The sequence below is a fragment of the Stegastes partitus genome, unplaced genomic scaffold, assembly GCF_000690725.1.
Source record: "Stegastes partitus isolate 25-593 unplaced genomic scaffold, Stegastes_partitus-1.0.2 Scaffold37, whole genome shotgun sequence".
Taxonomy (NCBI): Eukaryota; Metazoa; Chordata; class Actinopteri; family Pomacentridae; genus Stegastes; species Stegastes partitus.
The window spans coordinates 715965-739656 of NW_007577768.1; the positions used below are offsets into that span (position 1 = coordinate 715965).

Below are 23692 nucleotides of genomic sequence, written 5' to 3' on the forward strand. Positions count from 1 at the left end.
TAGACACCGGACAGTGATACTGATGGCTGCAGTGGGGATGTATGGACCAGAGGTCACACACAAAAGGCCTGCCTGTATCTGCTCATGCAGAGCTGGAAAGCAAAAGACACATCAGATTAAATCTAGATGTTCACATCGAGACAAAACTAAGGACGTTTTAAAATCAAAAACATTCAGAGTCAAACACGGGCCTCACAGTATTTTTACTCATAAACATACATTAGGTGACCCTATATTGTTTTTTAAACTACATAAACACAAAATGTATACTTATAGATGGAATAAAGGCATTCAAATTATGGGGAAAAAATTGCATTCACAAAACGTACTCTAGGTTTTCCCTCTACAGTGTTAAAATTCTATCTCTGCATCATATTACTGTAGCAAAGCATTGCATGCAAGATACTCTCCCAGGAAAAAGATAAATAAGACAACTGCAGAAGCATCATGACAGATGCAACACCTCCCACAACCCCCTGCATGCCAATTATTCACACCCAGCCAGGGTCAAGCTCGTTGTGCCTGTGTCACCACAGCGGGGGGCTGGGGTGGTGTTCGGAGGGTGTGCAGTGCCCACTGTCATTATTAACTCAGGGTCCACTGGGCACAGGGTAGGGGCTGTGCATTTCAAAGTGCCTCTGTGGCTTTCATCTCTGAATCAAAATGTGGATCACACTGGATAGCTAACGGTTGTGTCAGCGTGCAAGGATAAAAATCAAAGGGTATCAGTATAACACTCAATGGAAAGCAGGGCAGCCCAAAAAATGATATGCTTATTATGTCAGAGGTCAGGAGGAGTTCACTGGCTTTTTATGCCTGGGGAACTCGATGCAACTCCCTCTTTGCCTCTTACTCCCTCTCCCGCACTTGCTGTCACTTTATCTGTCTCTTGTTTTTTTTTTTTTTTTTATCTTTCCCTCTGCAGCTTTTTATACGTTTCCCCCCTTACCCCCCTCTCATAGGCCTAGTGGGATTGAGGCACTGAGACAGCAGTGTAAAAGCAGGAGGGATGAGCTGCTCGTGTACACACTCAATCTGGGTTGGCAGGGAGGTCAAAAGAAATAGAGTCTAGAGGTCCCAGGAGGAACTTCCTCACCTCTCCCTCCCTGGCTGCTCCGTGGCATGGGTAAGTCTCACAAAGATCTGAGCCCACTTCCTCTCAGTTTCATAACCTTCTTTCTTTAACTCCACCCCTCAACAAAGAGAGAACTTTGTGATCAAAGAAGCAGTATTCATTAAAATCCATCATCATGCATTCAAGTTCAACATCCTCTCGTCCTGTCTTTTTATATCCTCCCTCACTCTCCTTGAATGATGCCCTGACTAAGATGTCCGCCACTTGACACTGGACTGACATTGCAAGGAGCCATCTTGGCTCCTCCGGGAGTTGCCTGGGCTTGATTGTGCAGTCTGGGAGTGAAGTGCAACTGGCACCCAGGGGGCATCCATGTGGAGCTGGGGCGTGCAAGATCGAGGGGGAGTTAACTAAGCCGGCCCAGTCCCTGTGCATCCTGGCGGGGTCACAGGATGGCGCTGAGGGCGCTAATCATTTCAAATTATGAATTCCTTTTTAATTATGAATTATGCATAAATTTTTAATTAATCTAATGTTCCCAGGGTTTTTTCCTCCCATCCTCGCTCAAGATCTCAATCTAATTACACAGCATTAAGTGGAAGAGTGGCAGTCGTAGCCTCGACCCTGGCGCACAACCTCGGTCAACCTTTTTCCATCAATCTTGCCATTGTCTCCAAGCTTATGCTTTGATATTTGCAACATGGTGAAATGCATCTAAACACGATCTGGACCTTGTATACCTGAGGACAGCATCGTTGTCAAGTTTGTTGAAAAGTAACATTTAGTAACATTTAGTTATTAAGCTTTCATGTCAAAAATCCAACTTTACCAATGGTAGAGAATGCTGTATTAAATGACACGAAACAAGCAGCAACTTGAGTTTAAGTAAGTACAAGTAAAGTAAAAATTACCATTACGGGTGGACAATATGAAGACGTCTCTATCGTTAGACAACAATACCTAATTCCATTTTTAAGTTTTTGCATTATCAGTATATCCACTCAGCAACTTTGGAATAACGTGTCACCATTTTGTCGGTCATAATAATACCTACACACAAATGAAGAATACTGAAAGCAGGAGGAAGATGCCTAGAGGTTACAATCCGTCGGCTCCCCTGACAACTGACAAGATGTGGGTGAAGAAAATTAATCCTTCAATGACTATCGAGGTGCCCTTGAGCAAATCATTTAGTCCCCAACTGCTTTAGTGGAGCTAATCAGTGGCCAGCAGCACAGGATTGAAGATGCACTACTGGGCAGCTATTAAGTGTCATTTTTAAACAGTGGGCATTCTTGGCTGGATAAATAATCTAAGAAATGGAAGACGAATGTGATACCATTCTGGGATTGTAATGACTCCTTTTAGGTAAATAAAAAAGATTACAAACATGAAGATTATACTGCATGTACTTTTGATTTAGGTCATGGCTTTAGAGCTACATATTGGTACTTAAGTTGATTTTTATGTGCATATTCTACTCTGTTGCGGCCAATCTCAATAGTGCGTACAGTGGTGCACGTGGTGAGTTGCACTTTAGCTGATGAGCACACGTTAAAAAAATAAAGAAAGAAAAAAAAATCAGGCCTGTTGTCCACTTGGCAAAGCAATTTAGCTGCAGAGGCCTTACTTTAAATAAAAAAGTAAGAGTAAAAGCTCAATAACAGAGCAACCTCAGTCGTCTTACCCCCTCATGTTAGGTTTGCAATCCATTTAATGAATAAAGATGAAAGAATAAAGACGCTCGTGAACAAGTTAGATGTGCGCGGCCCAACAGTATCCACCATTCGTTGACGAGCTGGGCTTCAACCATTGAGATGTGTCACATTTGAAATATATCCTTACAGCGTCAGATCTCCCATTCCTGTGTTTATCCTAGTGCTCCATCAGCTGGGCAGATTTTATAGGGATGAAATTCTTATTTAAGTTGTGTCTGTGACAGTCTACCACACTGCGTTTTCAACAGCAACATACGGTGTATTTTAAGTACAGAAGCAAGATGATGTTGTACTAAAACTTGAAACAGAGACACCTTGTTTATGTAGATGCCACTACGTATTGTACACAATCAATGAGCTGTCTGTGATAAAAATTTCACATATAAAAAAACATCGCTCCTAACTAATGTGAAGGCATGTGGTACTTTCAAGGCAAGAGACAATTGTGCAAAGGCTAAAAGTCCATGACCTACTTTTTTTTTTTTTTTTCAATCATACTCCTGGGAAAGACACTGAAAGCAAGGCTGTGAACAAACCTGAGTACAACTAAAAGCATGCTTGATATCCCTACTATGCATAATAATAGCTAAACAGCTACCCTTGCAAGACTCATGCAGTGTGATTTAGTGCGTATTGTGTAAACTATTTCTATTCATTACACTGTTTAAAGAATAACACCGGTGGGAATTTACGTTGTTATCCTACGTTAATGCCCATAAAAAGTCGTAATGCATTAATGTATGGTGCCACTGTCACAAGCTAAAACTGTCTATTCACTGCATGTTTGAACTAACTCCCAGACATTTTGGGTTCCCATTGTTTTAAAATCCATTAAAAACAGTTCAGAGACATACTGCTGCCTTGACCTGAAATGATAAACATAAAAAGTGTTTACACTTCTTACGAATGTTATTTCTGGTGACAGTGGAGAATCAAAACAAAACTTAAGGCAAAGGGGAGACAACATCTAGCTGGAGATCAGCACAGATGTCTTCATATTCAACTCTTGAAGAACTGAAATACTTGTGATGAAAGTGCAACTGCAATGACTAGAGTTACAAAGTCAAGTTGAGAAAACAGCACAATAAACAAAACAATTACGAATTACAGGAGTCACGCCAGTAGTGCGTCTGTGTAAGCTGTTTTTCTGTGTATTCTTAAAAACATTACCTGATGCAATGTGTCTTGCATTTGGAAAGTTGGAAAAAAAACCACACAGTATTGTACATACATACAACTTTAAAAGCTCTTCCAGGCTTCTGTCTTTATACACAGGATCCCAAGATGGTACGCACTGACTCAATTAGAGCCAAAATAATTATTTGATCAATTAGTTGTTTGAAAGAAATAAATAATACATAAGTTTCATGATATAACAATTGTCTGTGTAATCTTTTAAAGTAAAAATTTGCTGTTTTCAGCTTTTCAAATGTGAATAATTCTGGTGTTCTTGGTATAAGCAAATTCTTAATGAGGCTGGTTTTGATATTTGTTTACATTTTTGTAGATTAATTGACAATAAAAATAATTGCTGGTTGCCGTCCTAGACTGAAAGATATTTTTCATTTGATGAAAAAATTATGCTAACCTGAAAGCTTCATAAGCAGGTCAGTGGCTGTTTTGGTAGTGATGTCAGGGCTGAAGAGCGAGGCCGTGGTTGGACCACTAGGACTGGATCTGAGCCCAACTCCAACCCCAACTCCAGGTAGGTCCAGGGAGTTGGCACTGCTGCTGGGACGGTCCCTGCAGATGCTAAAGGGCGAGAGCACAGACAGGTCTCTCTCCTGTGGCTCCTCCTTGATGTGGACATGATTGGAGGAAGCCTCGACTGGAGGCGACGTCTGCTGCTGAGTGTCGGAGTGCAGCGGGGACACCTCTGTCCCTCTCAGGTCTGTGGAACCACTGTCACCCATCAGGGAGCCCTCGCCCTCTGTGTCGGTGGTGAGCTCCTCTTTCACCTTGACGTCTGTGCGGGGGAAGTGCTGGTGGCAGCGCATGTGAAGCTTCAAGCTGAAGTGACGGGAGGAGGTAAAGGGACAGAGTTCGCACTGAAACGTCTCACCCCGGTCCTGGTGCTGATGTACCTGTAAAAGGACGACAGGTTCAAGTGCCAAATCACTACAGGACACCAGGAGGACAGTAATATTTATCTTTACAGCAAACATGTAGCAGGGTTAGATCCTGCATAGGGTAGCAGTATACCTAAAGCATGCACATGATTACATTTTAACAATTATATTCCGTGAGCCATAATACAGACTGATTAAAGATGACGTGTGTGGGGTGACAAGGGGTGCAGGATAACAAGATGAAAAAAAATCCATATCATCTAACCTTCATGTGGGACTTGAGATTGTCTTTTCGAGCACAGCGGAAGGGACACAGCGGACACTGATGGCTTTTCAAGCCTGTGTGGATGACCATGTGTCTCTTCCAGTAGCTCTTGCGTTTGATGACCAGTCCACACACAGGACACTGGAATGGTTTGCCACCATCCTCAGGAGAGCCTTGAGGAAACCAAAAGACTGTTACCATTTAAAAAGAACACCCAATGAGTTTCAGAATCGAGGCTTGAGTGCGTGAAAAAGCGTTACAGTTTTGCTGAAATGTACCTTGATTTTAGTAAAGAAATTCAAATCATCCCTGAAATAAGCGAGCACCTCAGACTATGTGCAGATCAGAGACAATGTCTGCACACCTAATGATGAAAACTATCAAGGGAAATGCCAGCTGGAAGCAATGGAACAATGAAAGTAAAAACTCAGGCATGTTTTAGTATCTCGATTATTGTTGTTGGCTTCATATCCGGCATCCATTACTGTTTAATTGGTCTTATTAGAAAGAGGCATGATTGCATTACAAATTCTACAAGGGCCTGTCAGGATGGCTTCATAAGTATTCTAGTGCCGTTCCTTGAAAAACATCTGGTAATCAGTGTTTGGTGAAATTACTGTGCTCAGCCATTCATTGACCTGAGGTGTAAAACCTCGAGACTGCCTATTTGCAACAATAAACCGCCATCTGCGGCCCAACCTCTCCAAGCACAGCAGAGATCACAATGCAAAAATGACTTCTGCTTACTCTAAGTTGAGGCGAATGAAGCAGAAATAAAACAGGAGGGAGAAAATGCGCGTGAGTTTGTTGTCTTATTCTTCACATGTCTATTTCCTATGTAGTCACAATGATGTATTAGAAAAAAAGAGAGCAAGTTTTCCTCAAACCTGCAGAGTGCAGAACATACCCGTGTGATACAGTTTTATAGAGGAACCGGCAAAGGACGACAATAAAACAAGACATGACAGTCAATAATCAAGGTCACATTTTTCAGTCTGGCGACCAAACAACTACCTGCATTTTTACAGTGCTGCTCGACCTTGACGGCACGACGGGTTAGAGCAGACCCCCTTTTTAGCATGCAGATCACAGAATATTACATCGACTGCCTCATCTGTCTGAAGTCAATTTGATCCAGCCATTTTAGATTTGGCGGGGTTGCGACACAATCCCTCAAAAGTGCCCATCCATCTCCCGGAAAACATTCTGTTCTCCCTTAAGGCTACTTAGTTAGAGCCTGCACTTTGAAGCCTTCTCTCTCTCTGTCCAAGAGTGAGATCTTTGTGTGCACCCTTGTTTGGTTTACATGTCCACATCTGAGTACACTCTTACAGATTATACTGCATGGCCATTTGTGAGTAACAGAGAGAGAGAGTATAAGAGGGAAAAAGAAACAGAGAAAGAGAGAGAGCGAGTGAGTGTGCACGCATCTGTATCCAGTCAGTGGAAAGTATGATGTGTTTGGCCTTAAGTCTGCTGTGCTGATCAGTGCAGAGGGCTCTGGTTAGTGGGGGCTGAAGCCAGGAGGAGGCTGCCGAGATGGATATGGACTCCAGGGCTCCCTGCTGTGCCGAGCACACACTGACGGCCCCCTTTTGGCAGCACGCACATCCGAGCACAAACGAGCTGGTCTGGGAAGGCAGTGAGGTCTCAGTCGGAACCCCCCGTCGAGCCCACAGACCATTTCCCAGACTAGAAGGCCAGCCAGGGCTGTTTTCTCTCGGCTATGCTCTCTGCTCGGCTGACAGTTAAGCTGAGGCTACACTACTCGCTACTTCAGCGCCAGTGAGGTGAGAACAAAACCATTACAAAACTAGAGAAAACATGTCATGGAAGTTCAGAGTTGTGCTTCTCTGATGGTATTTTGGTGACAAGTAAACCTACTACTGCTAGTGTCCCACACAATGACCTTTCGATCAGTTTGGATTTGGTTTACATTGCAATAATACTGTTACTTTCTCACCAACAACAGTAATAATTTGCATTTTAAAGTGTTGGATCTTTAATAAATGCTGAATGGGAAGAAGTACAATAATTGGGAAAATATTTCTTTTGACTTTCAGTTGAATTTGTACAAATGCTTTTCAAAAGAAAAAGGCACAGTGAAGGTGGATGAAAACTTTCCATAAAAGAATTGCAGCTTAAATGATTTTGTTTCCGCTCTCACTCTCTACATAAAACTAAGGTCACTTTATTTAATTGTAGCAACCTTGTTTGAGCTTAGGTAGCCTGATTGTGCATTTAACACAAGACAACAATTAAGTGTGTTTCAGTGATTTGCAACTGTGCATTTCTTAAAGAACAAATGTCTTTTAACTGGAAAAATACAAAGAATGTACCTGAGCAAAGCTGAGCTGTCATCTTTATTGGTGAGATCATTATTTTGTTTAATGTAGAATCATTCTTACTATACTTCAGTGATTCCAATATGTGCATTATTACTATAGATTACCTGCTTGGTTGTTGGGTTTGCCTCTACCCTTTGGAGTAGAGGGTAACAGCAACTCGAGGCTCTGGGTGGGTGTAGAGGGCGTGGGTGCCTTCTGGTTCTTGTCCAACAGGGGCTTCACATCCTCTTGGAGGACCCCTGCAGTTGCCAAGGGGGAACCTTCCTTCTTCTCTGCCAGCAGATTTCCTGCTGCCCTGGCGGCCACCTCTTTGAGCAAGGCAGCAGAGGAGGTCATTGACACAAGTGAGAGAAAGGAACTTGCTGAAGATTGGTGGTCCGTAGCAGCACTGGTCGTTGACGATGCTTGGCTCCGCTCGCTGACTTTCTTGGATAGTGCAGCAAGGGTGGAGCTAGCTGACTGCGGGCTAAACGGAGAGTTGAAGGCATCAAAGCGCACCACATCATCTCCTCGACCACCCCCTCCCAGGGTGGGCACTGCAGACGAGGCAGAGGTGGAGGAGGAGGAAGATGTTGTTGAAGAAGAGGCCACGGCATTTTTGTCTTGAAGTACAGCATTTGCTGCTGCTTTTAACTTCTGGATTGCAGAGTCCGGGGACAGGCTAGAGCCGCAGGGTGTGGAGCAGCTGGCCGGTGGCCACTTATCTGCAACACCTGCCCATACAAAGCCACTGCCATTGCTAGGGGTGACAGAGTTAAAGGGGTCAAGGGGCTCTTGCTTAATGTTGGTGACTGAGGGTGCCAAGGAGGCTGGTGAGGCTGAGCCACTGTTGTTGTTGTTATTGGCCAGTTTTCGGGCAAGAGCACTTAACTGCTGGGCATGATGGGAAGATGGGGAGAGGGTCAAAGGTGGGGCTAGAGCTATTGGAGGAGACTCTCCCCCAGCACCTCCTCTGGATGACCGACCCAGGAGCTCCCCAGTGTCAAGTTTCAGTGACCCCGCCTCTAGGAGGCGCCGTAAGTTGCTGCTGAGCGGTTTTCCCAGCGCTCGAGATGCTGCCTCACCATACAGTGATGATACCACAGAGGAGAGTGTGTCCTGGGCCGAGAATGCACCTCCATCCAGTCCAAGAAGTTCCAAAGAGGCACGATGGACGGGTGTGGGGCAACCCAGTGAGCTCTCACCTCCACCGGTATCGAGATCCCCCGACCCAGCGCTGACTCCAGGTCGTTCATCGGGAGAGGAGCCCCTGGCCAGGAGGAGCTCATCCTGGGTGTCTCCAAAAGACGACGACTCTGAGCGTGTGTCAGAGGCATTCCCAAACCAGCCTTCCTCCTCCACAGCACCGCCATCAGGCCCTCCGTCCTCATTGCTGTCCACATCTAAAATAGAAGGGTAATCCAAACAATTTAGTAAGCAGCAACAGTAATAAATACATTGCAAGTATTGTGACAAAGTTATCACTATGTTGGTCTAATGAACAGATTAGACATTACGTTATTGCACAACACTTTGAAAATTACAACTTGCTTTTATGTGTATGTTAATGACGTTGGCAAGCAAATACCAATCTGTACAATGTAAGCCTAACTGGTAGAACAATTTTTCACATCCAAAAGAACAAGCCATAATCAAATGGCATTTTAAAGTGGCAAAAATTCATTATAGTGCTCAGCCAGGAGACCACTAAAATGACTTCCAGGCCAAATTCAACCTTTTTCTTATATAATGGCAGCCTTCCACAAGGCACATTCAAGATGTTTGAGTAATTTAGATTTTCTGTCCTTTTTTAACCATATTTTTCCCACCCTTGGTCTGGAAGAGCCTAGTAAAGGGGTTACCATGACAACGGGTCCTTCTGGGAGGCTAGACAGCAAAGATTAGGGTAATGGAGGTTACAGAACTAGATTAATATTCATGAGCCTGCAGATACCACCAGGGAGCCAATAAGGATAGGGTTAAGGTCACCAAGGGTCATTAATATACACTTCATGTATCAATATTCATAAGCAAAACATTACAGCTTGCCAGACAAGGGCGAACAAAGAAAAGTGAATATTCCTGATACATATTAACAAACCTCCATGAGAATATGTCAAAAGCACCAAGTCTGGGTGAAACAAAATGTCAAAACTGACATCTTTCCTTTGGGTTACTGTACACTACCTCGCAAAACATCTGATACAAAGAAACTGACTTGAGATTTAAGAGAAAAATGGGCACTCATACAGCTGCAAGATTGGGAGGCAATGAAAGAATTCCTTAACATGTCTCACACATCAACATACGTACATCCACACACACCAAAGCCGTCTTCACCCTCACGACCCTAACAGAGGCCTGATGGGGCTGCTCTCTGTTTACAGGCAAAGGCAAAATGGTTGCCAGGCAACCCAGCCCAGCAACCTGTTGGGATCATTAGAGTTGGCTGACATCTGGCCAGCGTGGCTTACTATGGTCCGCAAAGGTGACCACAATCACAACCCACCATGACCACTACTCTCACGCTGCAACAGATATCAAACAGGGCTTCAACACTTCCAGATAACTTCTCATCTCTTAGATATTACAATAACACACAGCCAAATGCTAACAGAAAAAAAGTGTCAGAAACCAACTCAACAGGTTATGTTATAATATTAGCCTGAGGGCTTTCCAGTCTGTCTATACACCCATGTCTAGGAGACACCTAGACGGACAATGCAGGCTGTATGCTAAGTGACCTATGAGCATACATAGCATGCATGACCCTTCTCAATTCTTAAGACTGTTATTAAAGTGAATGAAAACACCAAAATGCACTGATTGTGAACCCAATTTACCATGCTCCTTGAAGCCATTTTACCACCTGAGCAGGGTTAACAGGAATAAAGAGAGCGAAAGGGAGAGAGAGCCAGTGAGTCATGCAGGGCAGGGCTTGACCCATTTCCATGTGACATGCGAAAAGCAGCAAGAGCCACTAATGGCCGTAATGTGGTTAGAGGGAAATCGCTAGATTGCTGACCCAAGGTCTCAGCTTTGAGGCTGAACTCTCTTGCTTCCTAGGTTCACTCTTAAACCTCAGGGTTAGGTGCAGCTGAACACAACACTCTGCCACTAGGCTTCTGCCTGAGTGCTACAGTGCACTGATGCACTCCAGTGCCGTGGCTTTGTATGTCACAGGCGAGCCGCCCCCGTGGGCAGAATGACATTTCCCAAGGTCATGGTCTCCGGCCTAAGCTCTAAGGGGGCTTCATCTGAGCTCTGTACTCGCGGCTGTTGCTGTATGCCCACCACACGCGTGTAGACAAACATATGCACGTGCGTACACATTTCTGAACTACAAACACAGGGGCAAGAATGTGATTTAATGCTGAAGTCCTCCCCCTGCTGCATTTTTTTCCTGACACACATTCAACTGCTTGCCTCTGGAACGGTGGCTGGCTTGGTGACAGTAACTGCAAACCCACCCCCCCAGTGATGGAGACATGGAGATACGGGCCGAGGCGGCAAGCGTCTGCCACTGAAAGGGAACCATTTAGCGGTGTAATGGCGGGGATGACTTGCATGTTGAGACAAACAGCTGCGGGGTGCTCAGCAGTCTGGATCTGTTATCACTCACACACGGATGATTCACTGGTGCAGCGGTGGGGGATTTTCTCTCTGGGCCACAGAGATGTATAGCGCCACCACATTATAGACAAAGAGAGACCTATAACAGATCAACGTCCGGGCTGAGGCTACATAAAGGGAAGGCCAAAATGTTTCAAGCCTGGCCAGAATAAACTGTCTTGAGCTTGACCAGAGATACACATAAAATATTTTGATGTAGGTCCTCTGTAACTTACAGTGTTTGGAAATCTGTGGCATTAACTTGTCACAAAAAAGAAACAGGGAGTTCACAGCCTGTAACTACAACTAAAAACAGTTGGACATTTCAGGTAGTGGAGTTGTTCATTGTTTCACCATGCAGTGCTGTCAACAATCTCCATTTGTGAACTTGGCAGGATTATACTGGCTGTTACGTTCTAGGTCAGAGGGGGTGCATGTATGTGTGTGTGCATGCACTAACATACAAGTTCAGCGCAAGACTCAGTCTGATTACAGCTAACCTTGTCACACAGAATGATTGCTAGTAAAGGGAAGGGTGTGAGTTAGAGATGGGGGAGAAGAGCAAGGGGCTACAGTAAAGGTAGGTCAAGGGGTCACCCACCACATGACTTGTGTGAGGCTGCTGACTAACATATTCCCTCTCTTTCTCACACACGCACGCACACACACACACACACATATACACAAAGCTACTCTGTTGGTTAGCCAGGCATGAAAATTGGCCTCACTGACCTCAGGCCTGAACAGGGTAGGGGGGGGGGAGGAGAGGGGAAGACGAAGGAAGGGACAGATAGAGGGATGGTTAAGGGAGGGGTGGTTTGGCTGGGCAGGCAAGAAGAGGAGGCCATTAGCCGATTAAGGTTGGAAGGGGGTGCATCAATACTGCGCCGATGTCAAAAGGAGAGCCATGCCCATGAGCTAATATAAGAATGAGAGAGAGGGAACAAGAGACAGAGAGAGAGGTAGCGCAGGTCATGGAATCACTAAAATCGCAAGGATTGCTGACCGCAAAGCCCTACAAAGTGAAGTGACATGAAAGACAGCCACAACATACAGAGAATAAAGCAATCACGTTTACATCACCAAAATGATTAGCCTCCGAGGCTGGGAGGGTGATGGTGGTGTGTGTGCGTGTGTGTGTCTTTTAGGGGGGGTGGGGGGGTTAAGGAGGTAGGGCAGGGGGGTGAGGACACAGGAAGGAAGGCAGTGAGTATGGACGTGGTGACGAAGGAGCCGTGGTGGTAATTAAGTGTCCGGCTGAGCCCTAGCGGGGGTTGCCACGGCCGCGGGCTATGCTAATGAGCACGCCCGGCGGTCAGAGCTGCCTTATTAGCGCTTGCTGGACAATATGCTGGGAGAGATGCACTAGTGGCGGGCTCACGTCTCTGCAAATGACTAACAGTACTCCCAAGGAGGAAGGTAATTCCATTAATTGGAACACACTGGATCAGGATCACCTCCCATTCTTTTTTTCCATAATCTCTCACTCGCTTGATCTCTTTCACACCCACATGGTGTCTTTTCTTTTTTCTTTTTCCTTATGCTTATCTCCATTCATCCCATTCCTTCATCCTCCTATCTCCATAACTGGGAATGCAAATATTAACCCACCCCCACCCCCACCTCACCCCCACTAAATTATGTGTCATCAATCTGTTAAATGCTGTTGTTCCTTTGCAGGAGCAATGTGATTATCACTCCAGAGTTTATTCATCATGTTATTTCCATTAAGAAGTTGATGAAACATGACAACCAACAAGGGAATGGAATGGGCAAGATATGTGATCACAGACACAAAATGTCATACAGCACAGATGACAACTTGTTTTTTTTTTTTTTGGTTGAAATTTGTGACAGTGTGATGGCCTGTCCCTTATGTCGGATTGGGACGCCACTCCTGTCAATTAACCATTAATAACATGTGCCCATCAAATAAACTACACTGTTAAAGTAGCATCTACATACACACAGTAGTCAGTTTTAAAGTGGTACTCACAGCCTTTACTTTTGTTTGACTTGAAAAAGTGGAACCTATTTTTCTTCCATGCAAGAGTAACCCAAACCATTAAACATACCTATAGCTATTAATTATGTTGACACAGTGTCTTGACCCAAGGAAAACAAATCCTCCTGTGTATTGATCAAGGATCATGTTAGACATTCAAATATTCAGTTCAAACATTATGAAAACTCAGAATAGACTTCTCCCTTTCTACTCCCAACTGTCTCTGTTATCCTGTCCAACTGCTAGTCTGTGACAAAGACATAAAGAGCCCATCTTTTAGTTGGAATCTGAGGTGAGACGATACTCTCAGTGAGGACCAGGGTTCAGGCAGCAGGGCTATATATAATGGTGGTTGAGTCGTATTGAAATGTAGTGCAAATTACCATCTGTGTATTTTCGGCCTTGGCCTCCGTGGTTTGTGGGTACTTTGGGCGGCATGCCAGAGGTGAAACAGGAAGGAGAAGTGTTCTTGGAAGAGAATGAGACAACTGAGAGCCTGAGACCTCTGAAATTCCTCAATGCAGATGAAGTGCACTTTACCCCCTGGTTTATTTTTCCCTTCCATTTTTAGCATGTCATGTTAAAAAAAATACTTGCTCATAACCTCAGATGTGTCATCAAAGCTATGGGCCTAAACTGCTTGAGGGAGAGAGGTGGTATAGCTTTGCAGCATAAACTGAAACATTACAAACTTTAGCATTATGAGAGATAAATATGTATCCTACACTAAAAATGTGGAAAACAATGTAAGTCAGTGTGTCACTTCCATGTTTCTGAACATGCTTTGGACATATCATGTACACGTTTGTATTATTGCAATTCCAAAACACATTACATTTGTAATTATTAGCAGCAAGAAGCACAATACATGAATTCAGTTCAACTGCATAGAGCTGTGCAGTTAATGTAGCACCTGCAGTTATAAGTTAATTGAGTATAGTGAGATTTATATTACAATTTTTCACTTCACTTAAGAACACCCTCTGTCACTGAGGACATAAAGCATCTTACTAAATGATCAGGATTATCATTTTAGCTCTAAACTACAGCCCAGGCTTGAAAACAAACAGCATTACCCAGCTAATGACACTAATTGGTGAGTGAAAACAGGCCAGTATTCGCTATTTGTCACAGTCCCAAAAACAGCATCAGAATATTTGCAACATCTATTGCACATCTATTGAGACTGTCAAATCTCATCTTTGTCTACCAACCCCCATTTCAACTGAGTCGACAAACGGCAGTCACTTTCTAATCATTGTGCCATACTATCAGAGACATTCAAGGTCATGTTAGTGCATTTATTATTTTCTTCAAGAACTACAAAGAAATGTGCTGCAAAGCAAAATGATGAAAAGCCTGGAAGAGTGGCACATTCATGTGCCATTGTACAGTGTTGATACAAGCGACCCTCCTGATCAGAAATTGGTTTGTGAATGTTGCTGTTTTAAGGAGTAACGCAGCTAAACTACATGAGCTCTCAAAGGAGGACTGCAGAATATAAAACCGCTATTTGCACTATGAATGCTCAGTATGCGATGTCATTATATGAGTTCAACCTCTACCCTGAAATTCTGGGGTATCAAAATGATTTCCTCATCCCCAAGGGGAAGACGATGAAGAGGGGACAAACTGTTAAGCAGAAAATACTATTAGATTTCTACATTGAACATAACTAAACCATATGGATTAAGTGAGGAAACTAATTTACAGTTATCTATTATTTTCCTAGAAAATGAATCTATTACACCTTTTGATCATTATGTTTCCTAATCATTCCTTTTTTTCCACAGATATTTCTATGACATATATATGCTGAGACAATATCGTATTGACCAGATGGAATGTCCAGAACCTGTCCGTCCAATGTGAGACAGCTATCAGCTGGGCACGGGCCTTTTAAATGTATTGCCATCACAGTCTCATCTTATTCTGATGAATACAGGCTTTGCATAGCTGCACCTTATTAAAAGCTCTTAGTGTTATTGTGTGCTCCAGATTTCATCTTTCTCTACTTTAGTTAAATGAGGCTTCTCAAACAGCCTATGTGGTTTTATTCATTTTTTTGTTCATTTAACCTTTACTTAACCAGGAAAAGTCTCATTGAGATTAAGAATCTCGTTTACAAGAGGGTCCCAGCAAAAATTGACAGCAGCTCAATTTAACAGGTTACAGATTTACATGCATACAACAATTCAATAAGGGTTTACATAGAGATTAAAAATGCATTTCAGGATCATAAAATTCCAAAAATAGGTGTCACAAGTCATTAATGTTAATAATTACACAGGGGCAATGTGAGTCAATTATAACATGTACATATGAATGATATAACATCACTTCTTCATGTTGTATCTGAGTGGCAAAGGCGCTAGATTTCTATAAATGGGAAAACCTGAGACCGTAAAGATAGAAAGTAAATTAAATGCAATAGGAACAGCAATCATCTGCACACGGTCAATGGTCATTAAACACTGATCAAATTTAAAAGGACTTTAACAGATGTTCCCATTGTCTGCAGACAGGTTTGAAAACGTACTTAATCTTATTGTATGTTTCATTCAGAGACCTTAGTGCCTAAGGTTATGCAGCGTCTGTAGAGGTATTGTTACAGCTTGCATCTCCTGGAACATCTTTGTTAGCCTTTGAAATCTTCCTCAACCTGCCTTTGCGACTGCTTTTAGTTTTGAAGGTAAGATGAAAAAAGTGTTGCTGAGAGAAAAGTGACTATGGTGGCTTACTCATACAGAGCAATTCACTCCCTTCTTAACAATACGCTATTCACCCACAAATAGCTAACAGCGTTCAAGATCATCAATGGCAGCCAAACATGATGTAAATTATTTTTTCAACATCGGAAGGTGCACAAATGTAGAGACTGTCTCATTTATTGTAGTCCGAAAGGCATTTATAATATTTTGGCCTAGATAAGAGTCCTCAGGTTGCCAGTTTGCCAACAGTGTAGGTGCAGTAGTGATACATGCTAAAGTACTGCACAGTTTTGTGTAGCCTCCAACAGTGTGTAATAGCTAAATTCATTCATCTTACTTTTGTAGCCGATTTTATGAACATGCGATGCAAACTCTGAGTTGCCAATCAGACTGTGGTGGATACCTGCATATTCTTACATTAAAAGCATCCCCTTCATAAAGACGAACAGTTTACATACAACATTTCCAACTGTCAATGGGAGCCATTAATAAACTGCTAATAGCGAAATTGCCAGACGGGATTGTGGATTTTTGGGCTCAGCCAGTGTTACAGATAAAACAAACTGCTTCTTCTCAGTAATGCGGAAATCGTCTGTCATATTTTTTTTAACAGTTCTGTGCACTGGTTTACAACCGTGTCCATAACATATTCACTGTATTGGCGATATTGCACATCTCTACACGGCTGCAGTAATTTTTGACCTGAAAAGCCTACTTTGATCAAATCAACACTGGAAAGGGGACAACTACAGAGTTGCTCGCTTACTGTATTTATGGCTGAATTTGTTACCAACAGTTGTGGATATTGTGTGTGTTTGTGTTATGTGAAATTGCTGTTTTAGAGACCGCCAGATTAAATCCACTAATGTTACTGAAAAAGCTAATACATGCATGCCAGACATCCCAAACGTATTGATATGTTCTTAGCATGAGCCAGTAGTTCATGTTTCAGAACTTAACATCACTGATTGGTCAAGCTCACCTTTAGATCCTGCAATCATGGACTTGTAAAACTACTCCGACACAAGAACATCTGATACCACTGTATGGCAACGAAACATTAAACTCTGTTAGTTAGGCAGTTAGGCAAGGGAGGAACAATGTCAGCAGTTAAAAATATTGTAGTATAAGCATTGATGACAAAAGTGAAGCAGACATCTAACTATGCTCTGCTGAATTGTCAAGTGGCGTAATGAAAAATAGCTCCTTTAATACAAGTTTGTACATGTAATAAATGTTTGATAAAACATCTGAAGAAACAGACACATCACTGAGTTCAAGGAGTTTGCTAATGTTGGCAGTGGGAAACTGTAACAACCAATTTGCAGCAAACACTGGAGAAGTGAGAGAAAACGTCCAAAGACAACCCACAGTCTGTAAATGTAACAGAAGCTTTTATCCAGCACATTGCTCTTGATGACCAGCTGTTGCCAGTTGTAGATAATATGGGATTCGTCATCTTCTCGACGTACTGGAGTTCAAGTATAAAATTCTCAGCCATCACCACATCACAGAAATCATACTACTGAAGCTGTACGATCAAACGGCCTGTTGCGGGACATTTCAGCCCTTAGCTTCATCACTGACATTTGGACTATATGCTGCGGTGTTTGATCGAACAGCAGTGGGCTCTGGGAATATTTGGGTCCAAATAGGAGCTCTCCAAAAACCGCACTGCTCACCGGTGGCCACTTCTGGAAAAGACGCTATCTGTTCTGCCTCTGTTTGAGGAGTTAACTCAAAAAGTAAGCTCCTGTGATCCTTTGGCATCAGATGTGGTCCCTGCTGACTGTGGTTCAGTGACTTCTGTCCAGAGAAACAGATGCGGACCATTGCATGAAAACAATGAAGAAACCTTAGCTGCAGCCATTAGGAGATGCTTTGCTGACACAGAAAAAAACCCACCCTGCTGCACTGCAACTGTATTTGACCCCCACATAAAGTGTATATATTTGTCTGTCTGTCTGTCTGTCTGCAGATTCCTCTCACCATTGTTAGAGCTGTAATGTCATTACTGCCAATACTTGTACAGACAGATAATAACATTAGTGCATTACTACTAACTCTGAAAAGAGTTTATTCTTACTGTAAAACATAAATCACAACATATAGGAGTGCAGACCAGTAAGACAGAGAGACAAGGGTTAGCTGTCTAAATAAGAAGTGAAAAATTTCCCAGACTGTGGTTTGAACAATTAACAGGACTGGGTCAACTTCTTAGTGGCCCTGGGCCACCGGATGATGTTTACTGTCAAACTCTGTGCCAGATTTTTAATGTTATTATGAATGTTGTATTCTTTGCTTGCAGTGTTTTTGGTAATGATGACTCATGCTTTTTTTTTTTTTTTATTGAATTGGTTTTACAAACGCTGGTAAATAATCTAAGCAGTCATTGAAAAGAACATTGAAAAGAACAGAACTCCTCTTATCTCTGAAAGCAATTCTATTTGAAGCTCTCTATCAAATGAATAAGAAAGACTACTCGAAATTACAATAACCAACTGTGATTTAACATTTTTCTAAATTCGTCCAAAGCTGGTACCACTACCATTTTTAAAAGTAGGAAGTACTAAATGTCAAAGTTCAAATGCAATGCTTTTGCAAGTTTTTTTTATTTTTTTTTTCTACAGCCACTCTTGGTTTGTTGGTGTGCATAGATTTTCTGATACATTTTTGTCAAATAACAACTACTTGCATATTTAGAAATTGTTTGGGCACCAGGTTTCTATAACCCAAAAACAGATGAACAGGCTGGGGTTTTTAAAAGCAAAGTCTTTGTTAATGGTGATGTAATTCCAGCATTAGTATTTTTAATTACTTTATTTATTTATTTTACTTCTTCCAAAACAATTAGTCAAATACACATGTAAGGAGGCAAATGTATTTGATTTAATGTTGCGGTAAATCACTTTAATATGCAACCTCTCCAAAATTGAAATGCTTTACTTTAGGTTCTGCTTTGTGCTTGGTGGAATACACTGCTGCTTTAATTTCAATACAGCCATAGTCTATCCAAAATTTGTAATCATTTGCATTGCTATCATGAATCATAATTTAACACTCCCTTTTCGTGGATAAAAGCCAGATGCCAAGCCTGTCTGTAGTCAGCCTAAACACATAGGAACAGGCATATGTGGGTGGCATCCTTCTTTGTGGAACCGAACACAGGCAAACACATGCAGCACACTTAAAAAGATCACATATGGCAGAAAAAACTTGAGTGTTTTTACATGAGCATGTGTGAAAACTGCACGATATTATGCCACTGACATTATTTATGCTCACAGCAGCCTACATTTTTTAAATTATTATTCCTACAAACACTGTTGATAGCTTGTTTAAAAATATAGTTGGGTGCATTAGATTTTGACTGACATAACCAGATCAATTTGCTGTGCTGCAGTGGTTATTTTACAGGGTTATAATGTATACAGTTCTTTCTACAGACTGCAATGTATCAAATACTAAAGCAAACAAAATGTTAATGAGTTCAATATAGCTACTATGGAGAGATCATATTTTTTTCAGTATGATTTGACTTTTTAAATTTTCCTCTTCTCAAACACTGAGTAATTAGCCCCACAACTCTTCAGCTAACACAATTCCCTCGTGCATTTGCGTCATATCAGGCAAAATCTGTTATGAATGCAGTGCAGACTACTATTTCAGCCGGTTTTGAAAACTACTAATTATAAACCACTTGACAAACGCATCAGATGCCATCAATTTTTCTTCCGGTTGACAAAGTAACCTCATTCCACCAAGACGTGGATGTTGCGCTAACTTCCTCAAAAAGACAGGGCGCATTCTTTAGAACAAGTGCGAAAAGAACAGGCCATCACCCTGCTGCGTAGTTTTCTGGCAAACTGAAGCTCCTCACAGAGGTGATTGTGTGTCTGTGGAAGAGAAGTGAGAGAGAGTAGGAGGGTGGAAGGTGGGAGTGTGTACAGCGTCCATGTATTGTTTGTAAATCACCATACTGGCAAAAGGGACACTTGGCTCTATAGCAGCCAGTCCACCCAGGGATACAAAGCGAGGTCTGGTGGGAGGTGGGGGTAGAGTGAGAGGTAATTTTATATGTGCATGTATGTAGGTAAGAGGACAGTGTGTTAGAGCGATGGAGGCATCGTCTTTTAGCGACACTGAGAAAGGACGGTAGGGGAGAATGAGCAGAGGAGCGAGGAGGACGAAAGAGGGAGGGGAATCTCGAGAATGGAGGGTGTCTTTTTTTTTTTTTTTTTATGGTGGTATTGGTTTGACGGCTGTTTGGCAGAGGCACCCAAGGCAGTGCCTGCTTGGATTTTAGCCTGTCACTTAGGACAGGGACACTAATCAGGATTGGTCCCGGTCCCTACCCCAGGAAAGGGGGAGCACTTTCAGGCCATTATTAAAAAAAAGGAAAAGGAGGGAGCAAGAAAGGGAGAAGAATTGCTGTGGCACAGCAGGAAATGCTAGCCGCTAACCTCATTTACATGCAGGTCCAGGGAGAATGGGGGGAGAGCTTATTCCGTTTCCAATCTCCATGTTAAATGCTGGCCAGGGCAGCTGATGGGAATGAGAGGCATTGTTCGCCCCATGCTGCTCTTCCCCACTCCGTTACACCAATACCTGCCTCGCTTTCTTCATAGTATTAAAAGAGACATTGCCTCAATAATTTCAATCTCAGCCGGAAATCTATATGAACCAGACGAGCTATGTATGCAGCTGTTTACTTTGAGCTGACTGTATACTGCAACCAAGCCTCATAGGTTTATCTGTTCTGTCATAACCAGGTTGTGACCTGAGGCTGCCGCATTCAAAGCCATCCTTCACCCACTGAGTCTGTTCTGTGGCATAATGATTGCTATGACAACCATCACTTAAAGCCACGGGTAGGTGGAGGAGAGATGTCAGCTTCTCGTCTACTCTTCTGATGATCTCATTTCTGGCTGGCAGGTACAACAAGGTCAAACCACTGAAACTGGAAAAGTGGCTGCTTGCTACATGCAAATGACAGAACCGAGTTTCCAAACAATTACACTGCCCTGTCCAAATCAACATGGGGCTAAGCTCTGAGAACCACAAGGTGGGGGATAAAAAAAAAAATCAGGGGAGTCAGAGAGAATGAGATGTAGAGGAAGGGATGGCTGTCTTTGGCCAGCTATGAGCACAAAGTCTGGCTGTGCGTGCCAAATGAGGTTTTTAAACGGTTTTTCTGGGAGGATTTGTGCTAATCTAGAAAACCTTCTGGAGGAAGTGCAAATACATCTGCCGCTGACCACTCCCCTGTAGAGCACGAGGGATTAATGACATGGCAATCTGAACCAACATGGCCCCCATTCAAAACACTCGTGGGGTGTGGGAATATACGGGCAATTATGAGCTGAGCCATCTGATTCACTTCTTTTTACAATGGCTTCCTACATCCATTCACTCATTACGCTACTCCGCTAATTTATCCAGCTTCATTTGTTTCTACTTATGGTTTTGTTTCTAGCAGGTACCATACGCCACAGGTCTCCTTACTCAGAAATATCCAGTGATTAGCTAATCTCATTAGCATCACAAGGGCAAAATTAAGTGATCAAATGTCCTTGATAAACAATGAGAGGATAAGACCAGAATCACATCGTTTTTTTGATGCACCGGGAGACGCAAGAACTACAGCGTGCAAATGGGGAGACCTTCTCTACAACTAAATTAGTCAAGATGCTCACCTGCATTTTCAGCATCATAAATAACCTCGCGCTGACTGCACTGACAATGGCTTTCTCAGAGATGACATCACATCAATGATTTTAACTTCTCCGGATTTTTGTCCCGCAGCCAAACACTTCCACTCTCCTTTTAGAGGTGATATATTGTTTCCCTAGAGAGCTGTCACTGCCTTATGGTTCTACTATCCTGTGTCTGTAACAGCCCCCCCTCCCCTTCTCTGTACTTTAATCTGCCTATAAAACTGATCCTATGTCCCAAAAAGCTGCAGACACACAGCTGTTAGCCCAGCAAGTTGAAGACATTAGCCTGCGCCTTGGTCTTGACTGCCCAAATGTGCAAAAGTGGAAACACTTCCACACCGAGAGGAGCGAAGGGTTAGCCTGGCTAGTGCACTAAAGACTAACTGGAGCCAGGCTGCGCTTCAGAGAGAATGTGTGTGTGAGAGGCCTCCTGCCCTCCTCTACCCACACAGGAAGTGAGGTCATCTCATAGCACTGCACCGTGCAGAGTGTGTTCAGCGAGGGCGACAAAGATCAACACGCTGGCCAGCCCCCTAGCAAATATATATACACTGATGACCCAGATTGAATAACTATGTTTCAAAAAGCATCTTTGTGGACAGTTAACGTGTAATAAGCTGAAACCGTAAATTTGCACCAACAGTCAAAAAGCAGCAATCAAAGCACACTCCAAAATCAGATGCCACCTGGAGCCAAAACCTTTCCAGTCTCACGCACTACTTAAGATTGTACCACATGCTCAAAAATTTCTTCACAGCCCACAGGGGAAGGTCTTTCTGTTAAGACAATTGAGGAAGTTCTTTATCTCTTAACAATGTAATTTTAGGGTCTTTCTAGGAGTGAAACGTGAGACAGTCAAACAATAAATCACATCCCTGTTTAGAGCAGGCGTCTGGCACGACTGGCCGGCTTCAGCTCCCCAGACCACCACCTCCTCCACTGCCGCCTCCTCCTCTCCTCTCATGCTCTCCATCCCTCATGCCTGTTAAAGGCTTGTCCTGCAGGGCCTGGATGCACTTGTGTGGTACAACAACAGAGAAACCGCCCAAAGCTCTTAACAGCTCTTCCTCTCCACTTCCTCCCTCCCTCCATCTCCACACTGCTACCACCACCAGCTCCTCTCTCCCTCTCCACTCTGCTCTGTCTTTCCCAGCTGCACCGGCGAGCTGTTCCGTATGAACTGCTGCCAGCTGAAAGCCTGCTACTCCTGTGAGATTGCTATTACTCAGTGCAAGCAGGGCTCTGCGTAGCCAAAGGGCTGCTCTCCGAGCTGTAGATCTCCATGTTGTGACTTGTCAACACGGGAAAAATCGTTACCAAGGCTGAGGCACTTCCATTCCACACAGAGGGGGTTCTGATTGTGACCAGGCAGACAGGCAGGTACTGTACTGGAGGTATTAGGACAACTGCTGTTGCCTGATTTTGTGCTGCAGAGGATTCTCTGCTGAGAGAAGGCACTTTGAAATTATTAGATAACGGACATCTGACGAAGAAAAAATACCTTTCCACGTTTACCATTGCAGTGATAGTTTTTTTTTTATGCTATAATTTGAACTAAACTTTGGCATAGAATACCAGAATGTATTTTTAAAGTTGCCAGCAGACACATAACACAACACAAAAGGGAAAAGAATAAAGTTCTTTAATGTTTCTTTACCATCGCTTGTAAATGCAGCACTCTGTAAAAGTTTTTGCCACCGGCACAGACAATACCTCAGGTAGAAATAAATGTATTCCTTCATTATTCATTACACAACCTTTAGACTTCTCGGAGCTACACAACTAGCCTTTTACATATAAACACTTTATCGGCTCTTCTGCTCAAAAGGCGTTTGTGTTGCTAAATTATTAAACACAAGGTCTCCTTCCACTGACCTCAAACATGTTTTAATAAAGAAAATTTGTGGTTCATAAGAGAAAAAAAAAGAAAATCTATGCAAAATTCTGAGTTCACAGTTTTCAAGTCAAGGTTTCCCATTTCCACTACTCTCACCATTAAACATTAGGCACTACAAAACTGCAGTATAGTCACTGAGCACTCTGAAAAAGGCATTATGTTACATAATCACAATAGCTACAAAATGATGTGCATATGATAGAATACTATGGACGGATGATGGGATCTTTAGTTATACGCTTAAATCCTGCGTTTAGTTCCATATTCACACTCCTGCATCGTTTTCTACTCTAATG

The 23692-nt window shown here is 42.9% G+C and overlaps 1 protein-coding gene across 1 annotated transcript in view; it reads right to left on the bottom strand.

Moving 5' to 3' along the window:
* Positions 1-23692, bottom strand: part of znf827 (zinc finger protein 827) — a 70379-nt gene that overhangs the window by 40108 nt on the left and 6579 nt on the right. Inside the window, exons 2-4 of the mRNA XM_008302726.1 lie at positions 7580-8857; positions 5128-5300; positions 4382-4877 (exon numbers count right to left, since the gene is read on the bottom strand). Of these exons, the coding sequence (XP_008300948.1) occupies positions 4382-4877; positions 5128-5300; positions 7580-8857 (1947 nt within the window). The remainder of the gene's footprint in view (positions 1-4381; positions 4878-5127; positions 5301-7579; positions 8858-23692) is intronic.